This window comes from Tachysurus fulvidraco, chromosome 16 (genome assembly GCF_022655615.1).
Source record: "Tachysurus fulvidraco isolate hzauxx_2018 chromosome 16, HZAU_PFXX_2.0, whole genome shotgun sequence".
Lineage (NCBI taxonomy): Eukaryota > Metazoa > Chordata > Actinopteri > Siluriformes > Bagridae > Tachysurus > Tachysurus fulvidraco.
This window is the reverse complement of record NC_062533.1, coordinates 21,742,051-21,759,550: the sequence shown is the minus strand read 5'-3', so window position 1 is coordinate 21,759,550 and position 17,500 is coordinate 21,742,051. Positions and strand designations below refer to the sequence as shown.

General features: G+C 42.2%; 2 protein-coding genes and 1 long non-coding RNA gene across 5 annotated transcripts in view; 1 reads left to right on the top strand and 2 right to left on the bottom strand.

Moving 5' to 3' along the window:
* Positions 1 to 9,902, bottom strand: part of spint1b (serine peptidase inhibitor, Kunitz type 1 b) — a 10,033-nt gene extending 131 nt beyond the window's left edge. The window contains exons 1-10 of the mRNA XM_027140213.2: positions 9,268 to 9,902; positions 6,426 to 6,583; positions 5,816 to 5,957; positions 4,347 to 4,517; positions 2,944 to 2,976; positions 2,660 to 2,785; positions 2,522 to 2,572; positions 2,234 to 2,404; positions 515 to 577; positions 1 to 45 (exon numbers count right to left, since the gene is read on the bottom strand). The exon at positions 1 to 45 is cut by the window's left edge and continues 131 nt beyond it. Of these exons, the coding sequence (XP_026996014.2) occupies positions 1 to 45; positions 515 to 577; positions 2,234 to 2,404; positions 2,522 to 2,572; positions 2,660 to 2,785; positions 2,944 to 2,976; positions 4,347 to 4,517; positions 5,816 to 5,957; positions 6,426 to 6,583; positions 9,268 to 9,655 (1,348 nt within the window). The 5' untranslated portion in view covers positions 9,656 to 9,902. The remainder of the gene's footprint in view (positions 46 to 514; positions 578 to 2,233; positions 2,405 to 2,521; positions 2,573 to 2,659; positions 2,786 to 2,943; positions 2,977 to 4,346; positions 4,518 to 5,815; positions 5,958 to 6,425; positions 6,584 to 9,267) is intronic.
* LOC113638751 overlaps positions 9,810 to 17,500 on the top strand; it is a 10,809-nt gene continuing 3,118 nt past the window's right edge. Inside the window, exons 1-2 of one of the 2 annotated variants that reach the window (XR_007138161.1) lie at positions 9,810 to 9,891; positions 11,520 to 11,606. This is a non-coding gene — a long non-coding RNA (uncharacterized LOC113638751). Of the gene's footprint in view, positions 9,982 to 11,519; positions 11,607 to 17,500 lie in introns of both variants that reach the window. The other variant, XR_003439666.2, reaches the window with a different exon arrangement.
* The window catches only part of cep170bb (centrosomal protein 170Bb), a 38,728-nt gene continuing 36,223 nt past the window's right edge, over positions 14,996 to 17,500 (bottom strand). For both annotated transcript variants that reach the window (XM_027140211.2, XM_047801856.1), the window contains 2 exons: positions 16,238 to 16,289; positions 14,996 to 16,145 (listed from right to left, as the gene is read on the bottom strand). In XM_027140211.2, coding sequence (XP_026996012.2) covers positions 16,039 to 16,145; positions 16,238 to 16,289 — 159 coding nt within the window. In that variant the 3' untranslated portion in view covers positions 14,996 to 16,038. The remainder of the gene's footprint in view (positions 16,146 to 16,237; positions 16,290 to 17,500) is intronic.

The window sequence follows — 17,500 nt, the reverse complement described above, 5'->3', positions numbered from 1 at the left end:
CAGCCAAGACCACCAACAAGATGAGGATTCCAGTAGCAACAGAACCTTAAACACACACACACACGCACACACACACACACGCACACACAAATATTAAACTTTATATAAAAATATATGTGCACACACACACACACACACGCACGCACACACAAATATTAAACTTTATATACAATATATGTGCACACACACACATGCACGCGCGCACACACACACACACACGCACACCCACACGCGCGCGCACACCCACGCGCACACACAAATATTAAACTTTATATAAAGTACATGTGCACACACACACACACGCACACCCACACACACGCACACACACACACGCACACACAAATATTAAACTTTATATACAATATATGTGCACACACACACATGCACGCGCGCACACACACACACACACGCGCACCCACACACACGCGCACACACAAATATTAAACTTTATATAAAGTACATGTGCACACACACACGCACGCACGCGCACACACGCACGCACACACACACACACCTTTGTGAGGTTCCTTGACTTCTTCCACTCGATCAAACAGCCCTTTTGCAAAGACATCACTTTCTAAAATAACACAAATACAAAACAAGCAGAAACACAAATAAACAAACAAGAATATTAACACACAAAAACAAGTAAAAAATACAAACAAATAAGAACACAAACAAAAACATTCTACATTTGTTGTAGATTCTAAACTTTTTACAAAAATGTACTAAAACTGTTTATTTTATATCAGATTTATATTGTCAGATTATTTGGAGCATCTGCTGTAAACGTGTGTGTGAAGGAGCTGTTACTATAACAATGACCTCAGGTACAAGTGCATGGTCTAATTGGTCTGCACTGTTTAGGTAGGAGGTACGTGGTGGTCTCACATCCACATGATCTCCAGGACCCAAAGTTACACAGCAGAACGTTGTCCTGATCACCAAACTGGTGCCGTCTCTTCTCAGTCCTCCTTCTTCAGCCTGGTCACTCTGATCTTCTGCAGCTATGCAGCTTCATACACAGTAAGCAGTGATGCACCGTGTAACCTGAACCCTTTCTATCAGAGCCCACAGTCACTTCTTCAGCAGTTTGTGCTACAGAAGCTCTTCTGTGGGTTCGGACCAGACGGACTTACCTTCACTCTCCTTGACAAAACCTAATACAGCAGACGAAAGAAACATCACGTTTACTTCCCTTCAACATCGCAAGAATAACAGCAGTGCCATCAGGGAACCAGTGGAAACCAGTGGGACCCAGATACCCATCTTTATGGAAGAACTGCAGTGAAAATGCCAGACATCCGACGAAGAAACAAGACTAAGAGCCTCAACTATGCATGAAAACAGGAACATGGCAGCAGGTCTCTGGACTGACGAGTCAACATATTAAATATTTTGCTGTAACAGGAGGCAGGATGTCCACCAAAGTCATGGAGAGAAGAACAATAATAAGCATCTACAAACAACAGTGAGGCATGGTGGAGGTCCCTGCAGGTTTTGGGCTGCATTTCTGCAGATGTCATGCAGTACCCTCAGGGGGCATCTGATTGGCCCCAAGTATACTGCAGCAGGACAACGACCCCAAATGTACAGCCAATGCAATTAAGAATGTCACAATGTCACTATCTTCAACATAGAGAAGAAGCAGGAGACCTAGAATTGATAGTTTGTCCCCCCAGAGCCCTGATCTCAACATCACCCAGTCTGTCTGGATTCCAGAAGAGACAGAAGGACCTGAGGCAGCTTACATCCACTGAAGATCTGTGGTTATTTCAACAAGATGTTTGGAGCAAACTACCGGAGTTCCTTCAAAAACTGTGTGAAAGTGAACCCAGAAGAACTGATGATGTTTAACAGGCAAAAGGTCTCACAAATGTTGGTTTGATTCAGAAGTCTCTGTTCTTCAGGTCTTCAGTTACTCTCCATTTTGATAAAAATAAACTATTAACACTTATATTTTTGAAAACATTTGTACTATTACACAGAACTGTATTAGAACACACAGATGCTCTTCTCCAGGAGAACGTTTGACATTTCATATAGCTGAGCAATTGAGGGTTGAGGGCCAGCAGCCCAGAGGCAGGTTGGTGGACTTGGGATTAGAGCTTGTGACCTTCTGATCAGTAGATCAGACACCCCGGGCAGCACCATTACATACATAGACATATAATATTGATATTTACACAGATTATGACAATTGGACTCTATAGATGATGAGATTAGATCTTACCCGTCACTCCTGCGCAGACGTTCATGCAGTCGTCTTTCTTCCCAAATCGGTTTGTGTTTCCGGCGCATCCTCCGTATGTGAAGCGGAAGCAAGTCTGTTTCAGTGGGTCATAAAACCAATGTGGCATGCTCGCTCTGCATGGCCCAGTAACAGGAGGATCAACACATCGAGCTACACACACACACACACACACACACACACACACACACACACACACACACACACACACTATCAGAACCAAACTACAGTTATAATCAGCTGGTCCTGTGTTACAGTTCGCAGACTCACCTTTCACATCATTCACTCTGATCTCCAGTAACTGAGACAAAGTCCTGTTCACTAACACACAAAAATAAACAGAAATTGTTTAGGTGTGTGTAAACACGTGTGTGTGTGTGTGTGTGTGTGTGTGTGTGTGTGTGTTACTGTGTTGGCAGTTTTCTTCGTCTGATCCATCGCTGCATTGTGGCTGTCCATCACATTCCACACTACTGTCTATACAACAGCCATTGGAACACACAAACTGACCTTCCTCACACGAAGAGTTACACACTGAGAGAGCACACACACACACACACACACACACACACACACACACACACACACACACACACACACACACACACACCTTGAGGTTACTAACTACTTTATTTAAATATTTAACATTTTAATTAAAAAACTACTGAATAAAATGTATATACTAAAATTACCTTCTGTTTTAATTTTTCTGCTCCCATGAATCACTGAGAAGAAACAATAAATATTAAGAGAAGAAAATAAAGTAGAACCTAAATGTAACTTTTATAACATATATACATTATAACTTACTGTTATATTAATTATATTCATGTTTAAAGACACTATAAAATAACATTATAACCTGCTCTTGAACTGAACTAATTGATGTACAGTTTTATATATAGAACTGATGCAGTGAGAAGCTTCTCATTTCTTAAACAATGTCAGAAGACATCCTCTGGGTGAGGAAAAGACATTACTGACACAAAGACATTACTGACACAAAGACACTACCGACACAAAGACATTACCGACACAAAGACATTACTGACACAAAGACATTACTGACACAAAGACACTACTGACACAAAGACACTACTGACACAAAGACACTACTGACACAAAGACACTACTGACACAAAGACATTACTGACACAAAGACACTACTGACACAAAGACACTACTGACACAAAGACACTACTGACACAAAGACATTACTGACACAAAGACATTACTGACACAAAGACATTACTGACACAAAGACACTACTGACACAAAGACACTACTGACACAAAGACACTACTGACACAAAGACATTACTGACACAAAGACACTACTGACACAAAGACACTACTGACACAAAGACACTACTGACACAAAGACACTACCGACACAAAGACACTACTGACACAAAGACACTACGATTGATTGACCAAGCAAACAAAACACCTAATTAGATCTCTGAAACTACTGAAACTGGGTAAAGTCCAACTCGAGACCTAAAACCCACTGAGACTCTGTGGTTAGGGTTAAGAGTAGGAGGAAACGTCTGTAGGAGTTTCCTCACATTTTCATGGTTTCACTGCTGAAGCCAAAGAGCTTACAAACATAATGTCTCGTCTTGTTCAAAGATATCAAGAGGAGGTTAAAGAATTTCAAAAGCATGAATCATGGAACAGCAAATGCTTCACCTGTCGGAGCTCTGGGGCAAGATTTAGGGTTTTAACCAAAAACAGCTTAACCAAATCACCCCAAGTGTGTTTCACTGTTCAAAGGAACATCTGGTGTAAAAAAGCCGCCGCATGGTGCAGCATGGTGGTGTTAGCATCTGGCTTTTCAGCCCAAACTGGGGCTTTGCAGCTATTCCTGATTCCCACCAAACTGATCAAAGGCCAGATTTTAGTGCAAAACCTTCAGATGTCATGATCACGTCTCTCCTCACCCACTCAACACCATCTATCGGTCACGACCAGAGAGCCTCCTGACCTACTGCACCACGGTGGGGTTCACCAGTGGCACAGAGGAGAACAGGACGGACGTGCAGCAGGTGGTGGGGGCAGCAGTGAACATACAGTATACAGAGTTCTTGGTGTACCTGTGGTGCCTTTACAGGCATCTGAACACTCCTGCTGTGACAAGTAGTTGTTGTTGTTTTGTTTACAGCCTCCGAATGTGAACGACTCGCACACATTTGATGCAGCGTTAAAATACCAGCGAGGGAAAGAGCCACGACACGGACCCACCTTCATCGGGTTCAAACAGTGAACTGATAAACAGAAGAAAACAAGAAGAAGAACAATTATAACCTGCAAAATAATAAGTTTCTGAGTAAATAAACACTCCATCAGTTTCCTCTTACATGGTCTTTAGCACTGAGTTTGTGTACCTCAGTCACGTAGTAACATCTGCAGGACAGATTAATGAGACTCTATACTGAAGTCTGACTCGAGTCACACACTCCCTCTCTCTTATCTTCTCCTTCTGTCTGTCTTCATTCTCACACTTACATCTTACACACAAACACTTAATGTGACCTTATTTGTTTGTGTTGTCTGTTTGTGTGAGAGAGAGAGAACCGCAGACACACACACAGACACACACAGACACACACAGACACACACAGACACACACACAGACACACACAGACACACACAGACACACCCACACAGACACCCCCCCACACACACATACACACACCCCACACACAGACACACAACCACAGACACACCCCCCCCCCGCACACACAGACACCCCCCCGCACACACACACAGACAAACACACAGCCACACCCCCACCCCCACAGACAACCCCCCCCACACACACCCACAGACAAACCCCCACACAGACACACCCACACACACAGACACACACACACCCACACACACAGACACCTCCACACACACAGACACACCCCCACACACTGACACACACACACACACACCCCACAGACACCCCCCCCACACACACCCCACAGACACCCCACACACACACACACCCCACAGACACCCCCCCACACACACACCTCACAGACACCCCCCACAGACACCCCCCACACACAGACACCCCCCCAGACACGCACACACAGACACCCCCCCCCAGACACGCACACACAGACACACACACACACACAGACACAAACACACACACACACACACACACACACACACACACACACACACACACACACACACACACACACACACACACACACACAGACAGTTTTAGCTTCACCCAGGCCGTGTGTGTGTGGTTAATATCAGACCACATGGTGCTATCTCAAGTCAAGTCAAGTCAAGTCAAGTCACCTTTATTGTCACATCACCACAGCACATGTGCCCTGGTGAGTGAAATTCTTGGGAGTGAGCTCCAGACATTGCAGAACCATTTACATACAATAGTAACATAACATAAACATAAATAGAACAGTTTACAGACAGGTTAGAAGAAAAAATGTGCAAAATGCTCTCTGTTATAAAATGATTTTTATTATGATGAATTATTAAGAATGATTAATGACTTATTGTGAAAATATTGCTACATTTTTATTGAATAATAAACACTGACCCTCAGACTGCACTTGTGTGAGGACGAGCACGGTGACTGATGCACTGTCTGACTGTCCAGCTGAATCAGTGACCGTGAGCTGAAAACGATAAACTCCAGGCTGAAGATTTAGCAGCAGTCTCTGATCTACATACTGTGTTTCCTACAATAATAAAACATACAAAAACAAATACGACTGTAATCAGAAGGAACTCTACATATTTTACACAACAGTCCAGAAAGAAAAAGCTATTTAATTGAACGATCGATTTATAAATGTGACCACAAGATGGAGGTAGAGTCTGAAAGAATGGGGTGATGTGTACAGGGGCAGGAAGGCGCTTCATCTCCAGCCCTAAGACCCGGCTGCTGACTGCTGACCAGGGGGCAGATGGCAGTCTGCAGTCAGGGGGAATAATGTGGGTTTTTTTATTGGTCTCCAAATACTGCGCACTTCAGACATGTTGACAAAATGTGGACGTGAAAATGAGTCAAACAAAAATAATTAACTGCGCTGGAGTGATCTGACCACGGGATCTCAAACTCTAACCACTGCTTCATTTGGGCCGTACCTCATAACCTCTCTCATCTTCAGCCTTTACCTCCTCAGTAGTGTGTTAAAGAACGGTACCTTAATCACAACAGTACGATTTCCACTCAGCAGTGTCCACTCGTATTTGGTGATATTTCTGTCATCCCAGCTTTCAATGCCGTTCAAAGCAACTTCTTCTCCAGCTCTGGTCACAACATCAGGTCCTGCGACAGCTATTGGATGTTTATCCTCGTCTCCTGCAAAGCAAGAGCACAAAACTCATTTCCTTCACAGATACAGACCATGTGTCACCTCTTACTACACGAAAGCTTTTAATATGCGGCTCAATGGCGGCGGCGGCTCAGTGCCCCAGATTCTTTTGTGATGTGTCGGTTTTTTTAGTGGGGCAAAAAAGTTCCCACACAGGGACAGGACAAATTAATGGACGCTGGTCAAACTAATTAATTCCAAACAGTGGGAATGAGTCGAAGCCGTGTTTAGTGTGGAAATAATCTCATGTTTCTTACATAAAAAAAGCTAAAAAAAATACTATAGAATCAGGCACAATATTGGAAATGGTCCAAAAATTGACGAGACTTTCAGACATAATTTAACCTGCTTTCTACAAAACGCTGAGGCTCTCATTCTGCACTCGTGTGGGTTAAAAAAGTCTGATAATTATTTACGAACCCAGAAGATATTTACTTTGAGAGTTTCTATTCTTTGCTTTACATATACATTATATATAGGGTTATACATTTTAAACTTTAAATGTAAGTATTCATTTATTTATTTATATTCTTATAATTTTCTTATATATATATATATATATATATATATATATATATATATATATATATATATATATATATATATATACACACACATACACACACACACACACACACACAGACACACACACACACACTAAATACATTGAAATTGAAATATACGACTGATTAGCTGATAACAGATAACGTGGATTTAAAAGCCGCTGGTTCCATGAAAAGCAACACTAGTTTTATAAAAACATCAAATCATTAACACACATTAAGATTAACTCTAAGTGAAATTTTCAGATTGGGCATCAACATTATTCTTAGGGTCTTCAGGATAACTGTTCTAATAATTATTAAAATAATACCAGTTTTAGTGGTGAAACAGTCGCTTTCTTTCCGTGTCTATCTGTAACTTTAGGTTAGATGCCATAGAAGACTCCGACTTTTTCCTCTATAAACAGTGATGATGACTGAAGACACACCGTACAATCTTCTTTTCATCTGCCCAAACTTCTACCTGCCTCCCAGGTCTCCTTCTGCACCCAGACACACTGGATGTCACCCCTCCAGATAAAGCTGTTCAAGAGCTTCAGCTACATCCATTGCTAAGAGGTGTGAGCGCCGCACTCAAGCCCTTCTCTCTATACACAATGCTAAGCATGGGCTGGAGTGGTGTAAAGCACCAACACTGGACTCCGGAGCAGTGAAACATCTCTGAAGTGATGAATCATGCTTCACTATCTGACAGTCTGATGGACAAATCTACTTAGGATTAATGAGTAAAATGGGAGCCACTGGATCACTCGCAATTATGTGGTTGGCCAATGAAAAGCTGCTAAAATCATTACTACATATACAGTCTTTGGAATCTTCCAGACTGTTTTAAGAGACATTGAATTCTGAGTTAGTGAATAATAAATTCATTCTTAGCCTAAAACAATTAGCTCAATAGCTAAACCTTAGTGTTATGCTGTACAGGTGCTCACAAACGTTTGCAAACCACACAACTTGATTATCATTTGAATTATAGCTTTTATTTTAAATCTAATTTAATGGATGTATATATTTAATAGTGTTCTGTAGAAACCAAAGAAAAGAAAAGACATTAAGACAATCCTAAAGTGAAGCTACACTACAGTTAAGTAGCTACAACCGAAGATGGTTAAGATGGTAACAACTGTTAAACCGTCACTTTCTACAATTCATTTAGTTGTTATCGGCCCTGTATCTGAGCCCACATTAGCCAGCTAGCAAACTAAATAATGCTAGTTTAGTTCGATCATGATGTTTGACCTGACTGGTATGTGGTGACGTAGTGGCTGAGGTGCCTGATTACTGATCCCAGGTCCACCGAGCTGCCACTGCTGGGCCCCTGTGCAAGGCCCTTAACCCTCAATTACTCAGTTGTGTAAAATGGAAGGTGCTCTGATTAAGGGCATCTGCTAAATGCTGTCAAAAGGTATATGTATTTTCCCATTGTAAATGCTTCCTATTTAACTCTGAATGTGGTTTAATTTAAATAAATTCTAATGTTCAACTTTTATCTAAAATCCCGTCACAACTCTTTATCTTCTTTACCATAAAAACCTGAAGGTTTACATAGTTTTTTAATCAGCCAATCAAGTGGCAGCAGCAGCACAATGTATAAAATCCTACAGAAACAGATCAAGAGCTTCAGGTAAAGACCACGTCAAACATCAGACTGAACAAAAAGTCTGATCTCTGTGACGTTAACGTGGCGTGATCGTCGATGTCAGACGTGCTGCTTTCTGCTGAGATCTTCACACATCAGTCTGTAGAGTTTCCACAGAACAGTGTGATGGTGTCTTCACCTGTATCTGAGGAGGTTCTACATTGTGCTGCTGACTGGAGAACTGCATGAATATAAAAGGTGTTCTAATAGTAAGATAAAGTAAACTAAGTTTGTGACAATAAACAGGTATTAGTGTGTTTTACTAGTGACAGGCAGACAGGCAGACAGGCAGGCAGGCAGACAGGCAGGCAGGCAGACAGACAGACAGACAGGCAGGCAGACAGACAGACAGACAGGCAGACAGACAGACAGGCAGACAGACAGACAGACAGGCAGACAGACTGACTGACTGGCAGACAGACAGACAGGCAGACAGACAGACAGGCAGACAGACAGACAGATTGCTGACCAGAATTGCCCCCCGGACCACGCAGGTGTCTCTCGTAAACCGCGTCCAGGATGTATGTAATGAATCCGGATTTCTTGAAGAAGCTGCAGACGAACTGATTTCGGTAAAGACAGTCGAACAGGAAGCAGTTTTTGATTCGGTCTTCTTCCGGTCCTGTCTCTATCAGAGCCAGATTACACTGGGAGTGCCGACAGCACGCGCTCACGCAGGCCTCCGGTGTCCCGACGCTGGGGTTGGAGAGGTAAGTCGCTCCGTCCGCCACACTGTCCGCGGTGTTCAACACAAAGCCTCCTTGGGCTTTAAAGTCTTTACTGCAGCTCTGAGTCGAAGTGTGTATCAGGAGCAAAAACACACAAGTGCAACACACCGCCATGCGCAAACAAGCCATTGTACAGACTAATACTCACAAAACGCACAAAGCCGGTCTGTCTCCTTACGCGCGCGCGCGCTCGCGCTCGGCACTGAGCAATAAAACACAGAACTTCGGCGAAATAAGAAAATAAACGTGGTGAAAAACACGCAGTTTTCCTCTGGTTCTGTTCTCAGGATCGGGATCGGGAGGGATCTGTAATCTAATGTACAAGACTCCTGATCAGTTGGCGCAGCTGCAACAACATCGCTGAGGTGTGTCTTTAACCCTCACCTGTAAACTACCCAGGAAGTTGCCCCCTAGGGTGACGTCATAGTGGAAGCGCGAATAGGACAGAAAGCAAGGTGTAAACACAAACAAACACAAACAAACAAACAAACAAACACAATGAACTTTAGTGTTTATTGTCGGTCTAAAGTTGCGAATACTTTTGTCTTTTGTTTGTGGTGTTTTTATTCATGTTCACTTAAGACACAAGCTCAGACATGACCGGAGGACACACACACACACACACACACACACACACACACACACACACACACACACACACACACACACACACACACTTGTGCAACGGGTTCTATATTTTGTAATAACCGACTCCGTTGTTAGAAAGCCAATGTTGACATTTGAAATCACAAAAACAAACACACCCCTAACCCAAAATAAGCCCCACCCCTGTATAAGCCCCAAAATAAGTGGGTTCGAGTCTCAGGCCGGCCACGACTGAGGTGCCCTTGAGCAAGGCACCGAACCCCCCCAACTGCTCCCCGGGCGCCGGAGCATAAATGGCTGCCCACTGCTCCGGGTGTGTGTTCACGGTGTGTTTGTGTGTGTGTGTGTGTGTGTGTGTGTGTGTGTTTGTGTGTGTGTGTGTGTGTGTGTGTGTGTGTGTGTGTGTGTGTGTGTGTGTGTGTGTGTGTGTCCTCCGGTCATGTCTGAGCTTGTGTCTTAAGTGAACATGAATAAAAACACCACAAACAAAAGACAAAAGTATTCGCAACTTTAGACCGACAATAAACACTAAAGTTCATTGTGTTTGTTTGTTTGTTTGTGTTTGTTTGTGTTTACACCTTGCTTTCTGTCCCTGTGTGTGTGTGTGTGTGTGTTCACGGTGTGTGTGTGTGTGTGTGTTCACTGCTGTGTGTGTGTGTGTGTGTGTGTGTGTGTTCACGGTGTGTGTGTGCACTTTGGATGGGTTAAATGCAGAGAACGAATTCTGAGTCTGGGTCACCGAACTTAGCCGTATGTCACGTCACTTGATAGCTCCGCCCACACATTTATACGTAACCCAACTAATGGAAATAAATGTGTCTTCATCATAACTGAAGGGAGAACAAAACGACTGCAAAACCCGAAAAGCGAATACTACAAAAAAGTCAGTAACTTCAGTGTAATACACTGTAATGTGACTAAATTCAGCTCACACATCACTGATGTCCTGATAGTTACACTACATAGCTATTTAGCATAGCATTTAACTTAACTACATGTCTTTTTGCCATTTTTATGATTTTTTTTTTAAATATGAAAATAATTCCCCAAAAATAAAAGACATTTCTTCCATATAAGTGTTGTAGTGTAACTACCAGGACATCGGTGATGTGTGAGCCGAATGTGTATTACTGTCAAGTTACTGACTTTCATCTCCATAATAGTCAAGTTAGGGAATTATTTTTATATTTAAAAAATGATACCAAAAGACAAAGCTATGGGGTGGGACCCATTTGGGTTAGGGACGTGTTTGTTTGGGTGATTTCAAATGTCAACATTGGCTTTCAAACATTGTGCACCGCACCTTTAATTCCACTCAAATACAAACTGTTGTAGAAAGGACATATTTACATTGATATTATTTACATTTACATTATTTCCTGTCCAGTGTCCCCCAAATGAGGACGAGGTTCACTTCTTCCACATATCATCTCAGGGAGTTCCTCACAACGGTCACCTCTGGATTGATCATTAGGTATAGATGTTTTATATATATATAGTAACTATAGTAACTTAATTTTAAACATTACATTCTTTATTGTGTTTCTATACTTTTTTAAAGCTGCTTTGAGACAATGTGAATGTTTAAAAGCACTATACTGGAGACAGCCCTCCTGCTAGGGACCCTTCAATGTCTGGTGCTGTGCTGAGAGAAGGGGTAACAGGGGTGAGAAGGGGTAACAGGGGTGAGAAGGGGTAACATGAAATGAAGGTGATATTCGGTAAGCTAGTGGGCTTTCAGGGTCGACTATTACACCCAGATTTCTAACCTCTGTTTTTACAGATAAAGAGAAGGATCTCAGCTGGTTCTCTAAGCATTCTCTTTTTATCTCCAGTCAATAATATCTTTATTTTATCCTGGTTTAACTGTAGATGGTCCTGTGAGCTCCAGTCAGATATTTCATTGAAGCATGTAATCTGTCAGTTGGCTCTAATTCCATGGTGTCACTGACATATAGACATTTCATGTGCACAGCTACACAAACATTCTGTTTAATGTACAGAACACAAAGCAGAGGGAGAAAATCTCTCCTTATTAAGTGACTTCCCATTTTAACGTCTAATCTACTACAAAAGTACAGTCTGTGTCTGATGTACTTTACTAACATAAAAACAGTAACACATGAACTGGTAAATCAATCAACACCAAATAAAGAGTTTAAGCTCTTGACTGAAGCAGATTTATTGTAAATGTAATGAAATCTTACATTCCAAACAGTGTATAAAACACAGTACAATGTACAGTCCAGACAAAACTGGTACTGATTCTGTGTGTAACGTGTTGGACTACTGACTTGAGGGCTTTCAGTACAAATACTCCAACATAATTACATTTTTTTTAGAAGGATACGACCCAAGTTCGAATGTCACGTTGTGGTGTTAAACTCGTTTACATGTAAATAGGAAATGAAGCTGAAATTCTGATCTAACAACCCAAATGTCCAAGTGTAAAAGCAAGAGCAGTTTCATAGGGGAGCCTGTGTGTGTGTGTGTGTGTGTGTGTATATATGTGTGTGTATGTGTGTGTATGGGTGTGTGTGTGTATGGGTGGGTGTGTGTGTGTATGGGTGTGTGTGTGTCTGACAGAGAGAGGTATCACATTATAGAGAACATTTATACAGAACATTCACACTCAATATAATGTTACATATACACATCTTTAATCATCAGATTTGGATCAACAGATGTGAGACAACACACACAGACAAACACACACAGACACACACACACACACACACACACAAGTGCATTGCGACATCTCCAATGTAAAATCGATTTAATGAAATAAATTACAACTAAACAGATAACATTATTCTGCAGAATGGGGTTTCAGCTGCTGTAATAATTCATAAATAAAAATAAAAACACTGCTGTTCATGAACACTGTTAAATAATAATACACAGCATTGTTACAGAATAATACACACGTTTGTCTACACATTCGGTGCAAAGTTAACAACAATCATTACAAAAGTCTAAACATCACTGAAGTTGACATTCAGGATTTGTTTTCTATTTTAATTCATATGATCATTTTGCAGAATCTTCTGATAAAACATCAACATTTCTCTTTCCCTAGCAGAGCTTCACAAATTCCTTTCTGGAACTTTAAATACACAGAAGAACAATATTTTAATATTTTATCTGATCATAAATAATGATAAAACTGGATTTCGGTTGGGTTTAAGAATGTTTTGCAACCAACAATGAAACTCATCTTCACAAAACCACAAAGTAAATAATCACGTCAGATAATAACCCAAACCCAAACCCAGTCCTCCTACAACTTTAATATTTAATTAATTTAGCCATTAACTTTGTCTGTCCTCATTTATTCAGTGCTGCAGATTTGAGTGAAGAACATTCAGAGATGTGAATCAGAGAAATTCTGAATCATCTGAATGAGAATCTGATGCAGTGTTCATTCAGTGTTTAAATAAAAACATTAAATCAGCTTGACCTGGAAATTCAGATGCAGTTGTTTTCTGAAAAGAACCAGAAACTGAATAATCGAGATACACTTTAATAAACCAGAATAATAACATTTAAATAACTGATAATATGTTGTTTACAGTGAGAAGGCCTCACACACACACACACACACACACACACACACACACACACACACACACACACACACACAGGATGGTCCAGAGCTCTACATGTAAAAAGTTAACAAATATACACACGGTTGGTCACATGATCACTGTGCTCCAATTAGAGGAGGTTTTTTTCAGGATAAAGAGTTTATTCTTTCAGAGAAACTTTCAATTCTTTCATAATTTTATCCAAAAATAATTCAGTCCTCCATATAGTGATCTTTTGAAGTGATTATATTATTAATGAATTGTTAGATTGCAGTACTGAATATTCCCACTTAACATTCCGTGTTGAGTGTATTTACATTTCAGCATGACATACTGTGGGTACATTTCAGCATGACATACTGTGGGTACTTTTCAGCATGACATACTGTGGGTACTTTTCAGCATGACATACTGTGGGTACTTTTCAGCATGACATACTGTGGGTACTTTTCAGCATGACATACTGTGGTTACATTTCAGCATGACATACTGTGGGTACTTTTCAGCATGACATACTGTGGGTACTTTTCAGCATGACATACTGTGGGTACTTTTCAGCATGACATACTGTGGTTACATTTCAGCATGACATACTGTGGCTACATTAAAATGCCAGACAGTTGATGTTCACCACTTAATGATCAAGCCAATGTAAGAGAAACATTCAGAATCACATGTAAATGAGATATGATTCTGTTTTAGACCACCCCCACCCTCCACCCCACCCCACCCCCGGGCGGTTAAGGGGCGGAGACTAAAGCAAAATAGAATATTAGTGTATAAAGAAGCCTTTAAAGTTAAACAAATTAAATCAGTGAGCTGCAAATGTTTGGCCACTGATGAGAAGTTTGGATCCTGCCATCACTGTTTTTTATATTTGCAGCAAAGCTTCATAAATACTACAATTACATTTTAACTCACATTATTATATTATTGTTGCATTGAGCTGCTTAGTGCTATCTAGCTTTAGCCACATTCTCATTAGCACTGAGTCACATTCATAACATTCACATTGCACCAGGAAGTAAAATATACTTATATACATTTATATCACACTGTGTGTGTGTGTGTGTGTGTGTGTGCGTGCGCGCGCGCGTGTGTGTGAGCGCTTGTGTGTGTGCGTGTGTGTGTGTGCGCGCCTGTGTGCGTGCCCGTGTGTGTGTGTGCGCGCGCGCGTGTGTGTGCGTGTGTTCGTGTGTGTGCGTGTGTTCGTGTGCGCGCGCGCGTGTGTGTGAGCGCTTGTGTGTGTGTGTGCGTGTGTTCGTGTGTGCGCGCGCGCGTGTGTGTGCGCGCGCGTGTGTGTGCGTGTGCGCGCCTGTGTGCGTGCCCGTGTGTGTGTGTGCGAGCGCTTGTGTGTGCGCGTGCCCGTGTGTGTGTGTGAATGCAGTTATAATGCAGAGTCATAATGACAATTTGCTTCAAACCTAAACCAATAATTTCATCACTGTGACATTTCTGTCACTTTTCCTCCAGCAGTTTAAAGACAAACCCAGGAAGCTTTCACACAGAGATCCGTGCTGTCAGAAAGTCTCCACTTTTCTGGTCCTGTTTAACAACTCTGTACAGAAATAAAATTAAATGAGTTAATTAGGAGTCGTCTGTAGCTTCTGTAGCTTCTGTATCTGTATCTGTATCTGTTTGATGGATAAATTCTCCCAGAAGTCTGTTGGCTTTTCAGGGTTATAGGTTTGAGCACCAGCGTGCTTCATCACAGGATGTTACCCGAGTTACACAGCACAGGATAAAGGACACCAACCTGATGCTGTGATACAGCAGAGAAATCATCACTGAGTGTTTCTGTGTAACAAGAGAACAACGAAACATCCCTAATTTTACAGCTGGGAATTCTTGCTGATCTGAAGCTAATATTTAATAATTAAATCGGTTGTAACAGAAAAGAAATAGTTTGTTAGTTTGTTTAGCTGTTTCTGAGTCTCCCAGTTAACGCCCCTGATATACAGACTTGTATTAAACATATTTATCTTTCTCTGTTGGAAAGTAAACAAAGCCTCAACTATAAAAACCCATTTAAATTAATTTTGGATTTAGAGAAATAAAAAGTCAAAAGTGCAGCTGCTTAATTATCTCCTGCTGCTGACACACAGATGAATACCCAGTTATGAGTGAGTAGTAGACCAGGTTACATTATAAACACACACACACACACACACACACACACACACACACACACACACACACACACACACACACACACACACACACACACCTCTCTAAGCAAGCAGCAGGTTAATATTTAATACAGCATTATTGTTCAGCACAGTCGTGTTCGTCACTTTTTTCTGCAGTTCCTCACGTGTCTTATTTTCCACCTCGCTTGGATTTTGCAGATGAAGATTTCTTTTTTTCTGCTGCAGGTGGCGCTGATATCTTCACACCACCTCCAGGTTCCACAATTGAATTTATCACTGAGAAGTTTCAGAAATAAAGAACAGTTAAGGCAAAATGAACCAAATCTGAGCAGGTGAGAAGATTAGAGCACTAAGGTGTTGTGTCTAACCTTCCAGCTGTCTCTGGGCTCGCCTCAGCTCCTGCAGGATGGACGAGATTTCCTGCAAAACACAAATTCTTCTTACCTTAAATATGAATACACATCATGAGGCACATCAAGACCCAGTTACCCCCCTCACTGGACCCCCTACAGTTCGTGTATCATTCAAACCGCTCCACAGACGATGCCATTGCCACAGCCCTCCACTAAGCCCTCACCCACCTGGACAATAAAGACACTTATGTCCGAATGCTGTTCATAGACTTTAGTTCAGCATTCAACACAATCATCCCTCAGCACCTGATTGGGAAGCTGAGCTGCTGGGACTAAACACCTCCCTCTGCAACTGGATCCTGGACTTCCTGACTGGGAGACCTCAGTCAGTCCAGATCAGGAACATCATCTCCAGCACCACCACACTGATTACTGGAGCTCCTCAGGGCTGTGTGCTCAGTCCACTGCTGTTCACTCTGCTGACTCACAACTGTGCAGCAATACACAAATCGAACCATATCATTAAATTTTACAGATGACACGACCGTGGTGGGTCTCATCAGCAAGAACATGAGTCAGCATACAGAGAGGAGGTGCAACAGCTACAGTAACTGTCTGGTGTAGAACCAACAACCTTTCTCTGAATGTTGATAAAACTAAAGAGATGGTTGTTGACTTCAGGGGAGCACAGAGAGACCGCTCTCTGCTGAACATCGACAGATCATCTGTAGAGATCATCAAGAGCACCAAATGTCTTGGTGTTCATCTAGTGGAGAACTTCACCTGGTCACTCAACACCAGCTCCATCACTAAGAAAGCCCAGCAGCGTCTCTACTTCTTACGAAGGCTGAGAAAGGCACATCTCCCTCCCCCCATCCTGACCATGTTCTACAGGACCACTGAGAGCATCCTGAGCAGCTGCATCACTGTCTGGTTTGGGAACTGTACGATCTCGGATCGCAAAACCCTGCAGCCCTGTGAGGACGGCGAAGAAGATCATTGGGGTCTCTCTTCCCTCGATCATGGACACTTACACCACATGCTGCATCTGCAAAGCCAACAGCATTGTGGACCTCACCCCCCCACACTCTTCACCCCCCCACACACACCTCACACACACTCTTCACCCCCCCACACACACCTCACACACACTCTTCACCCCTCACACACACCTCACACACACTCTTCACCCCTCACACACACCACACACACACACTCTTCACCCCACACACACACCACACACACACACTCTTCACCCCACACACACCTCACACACAC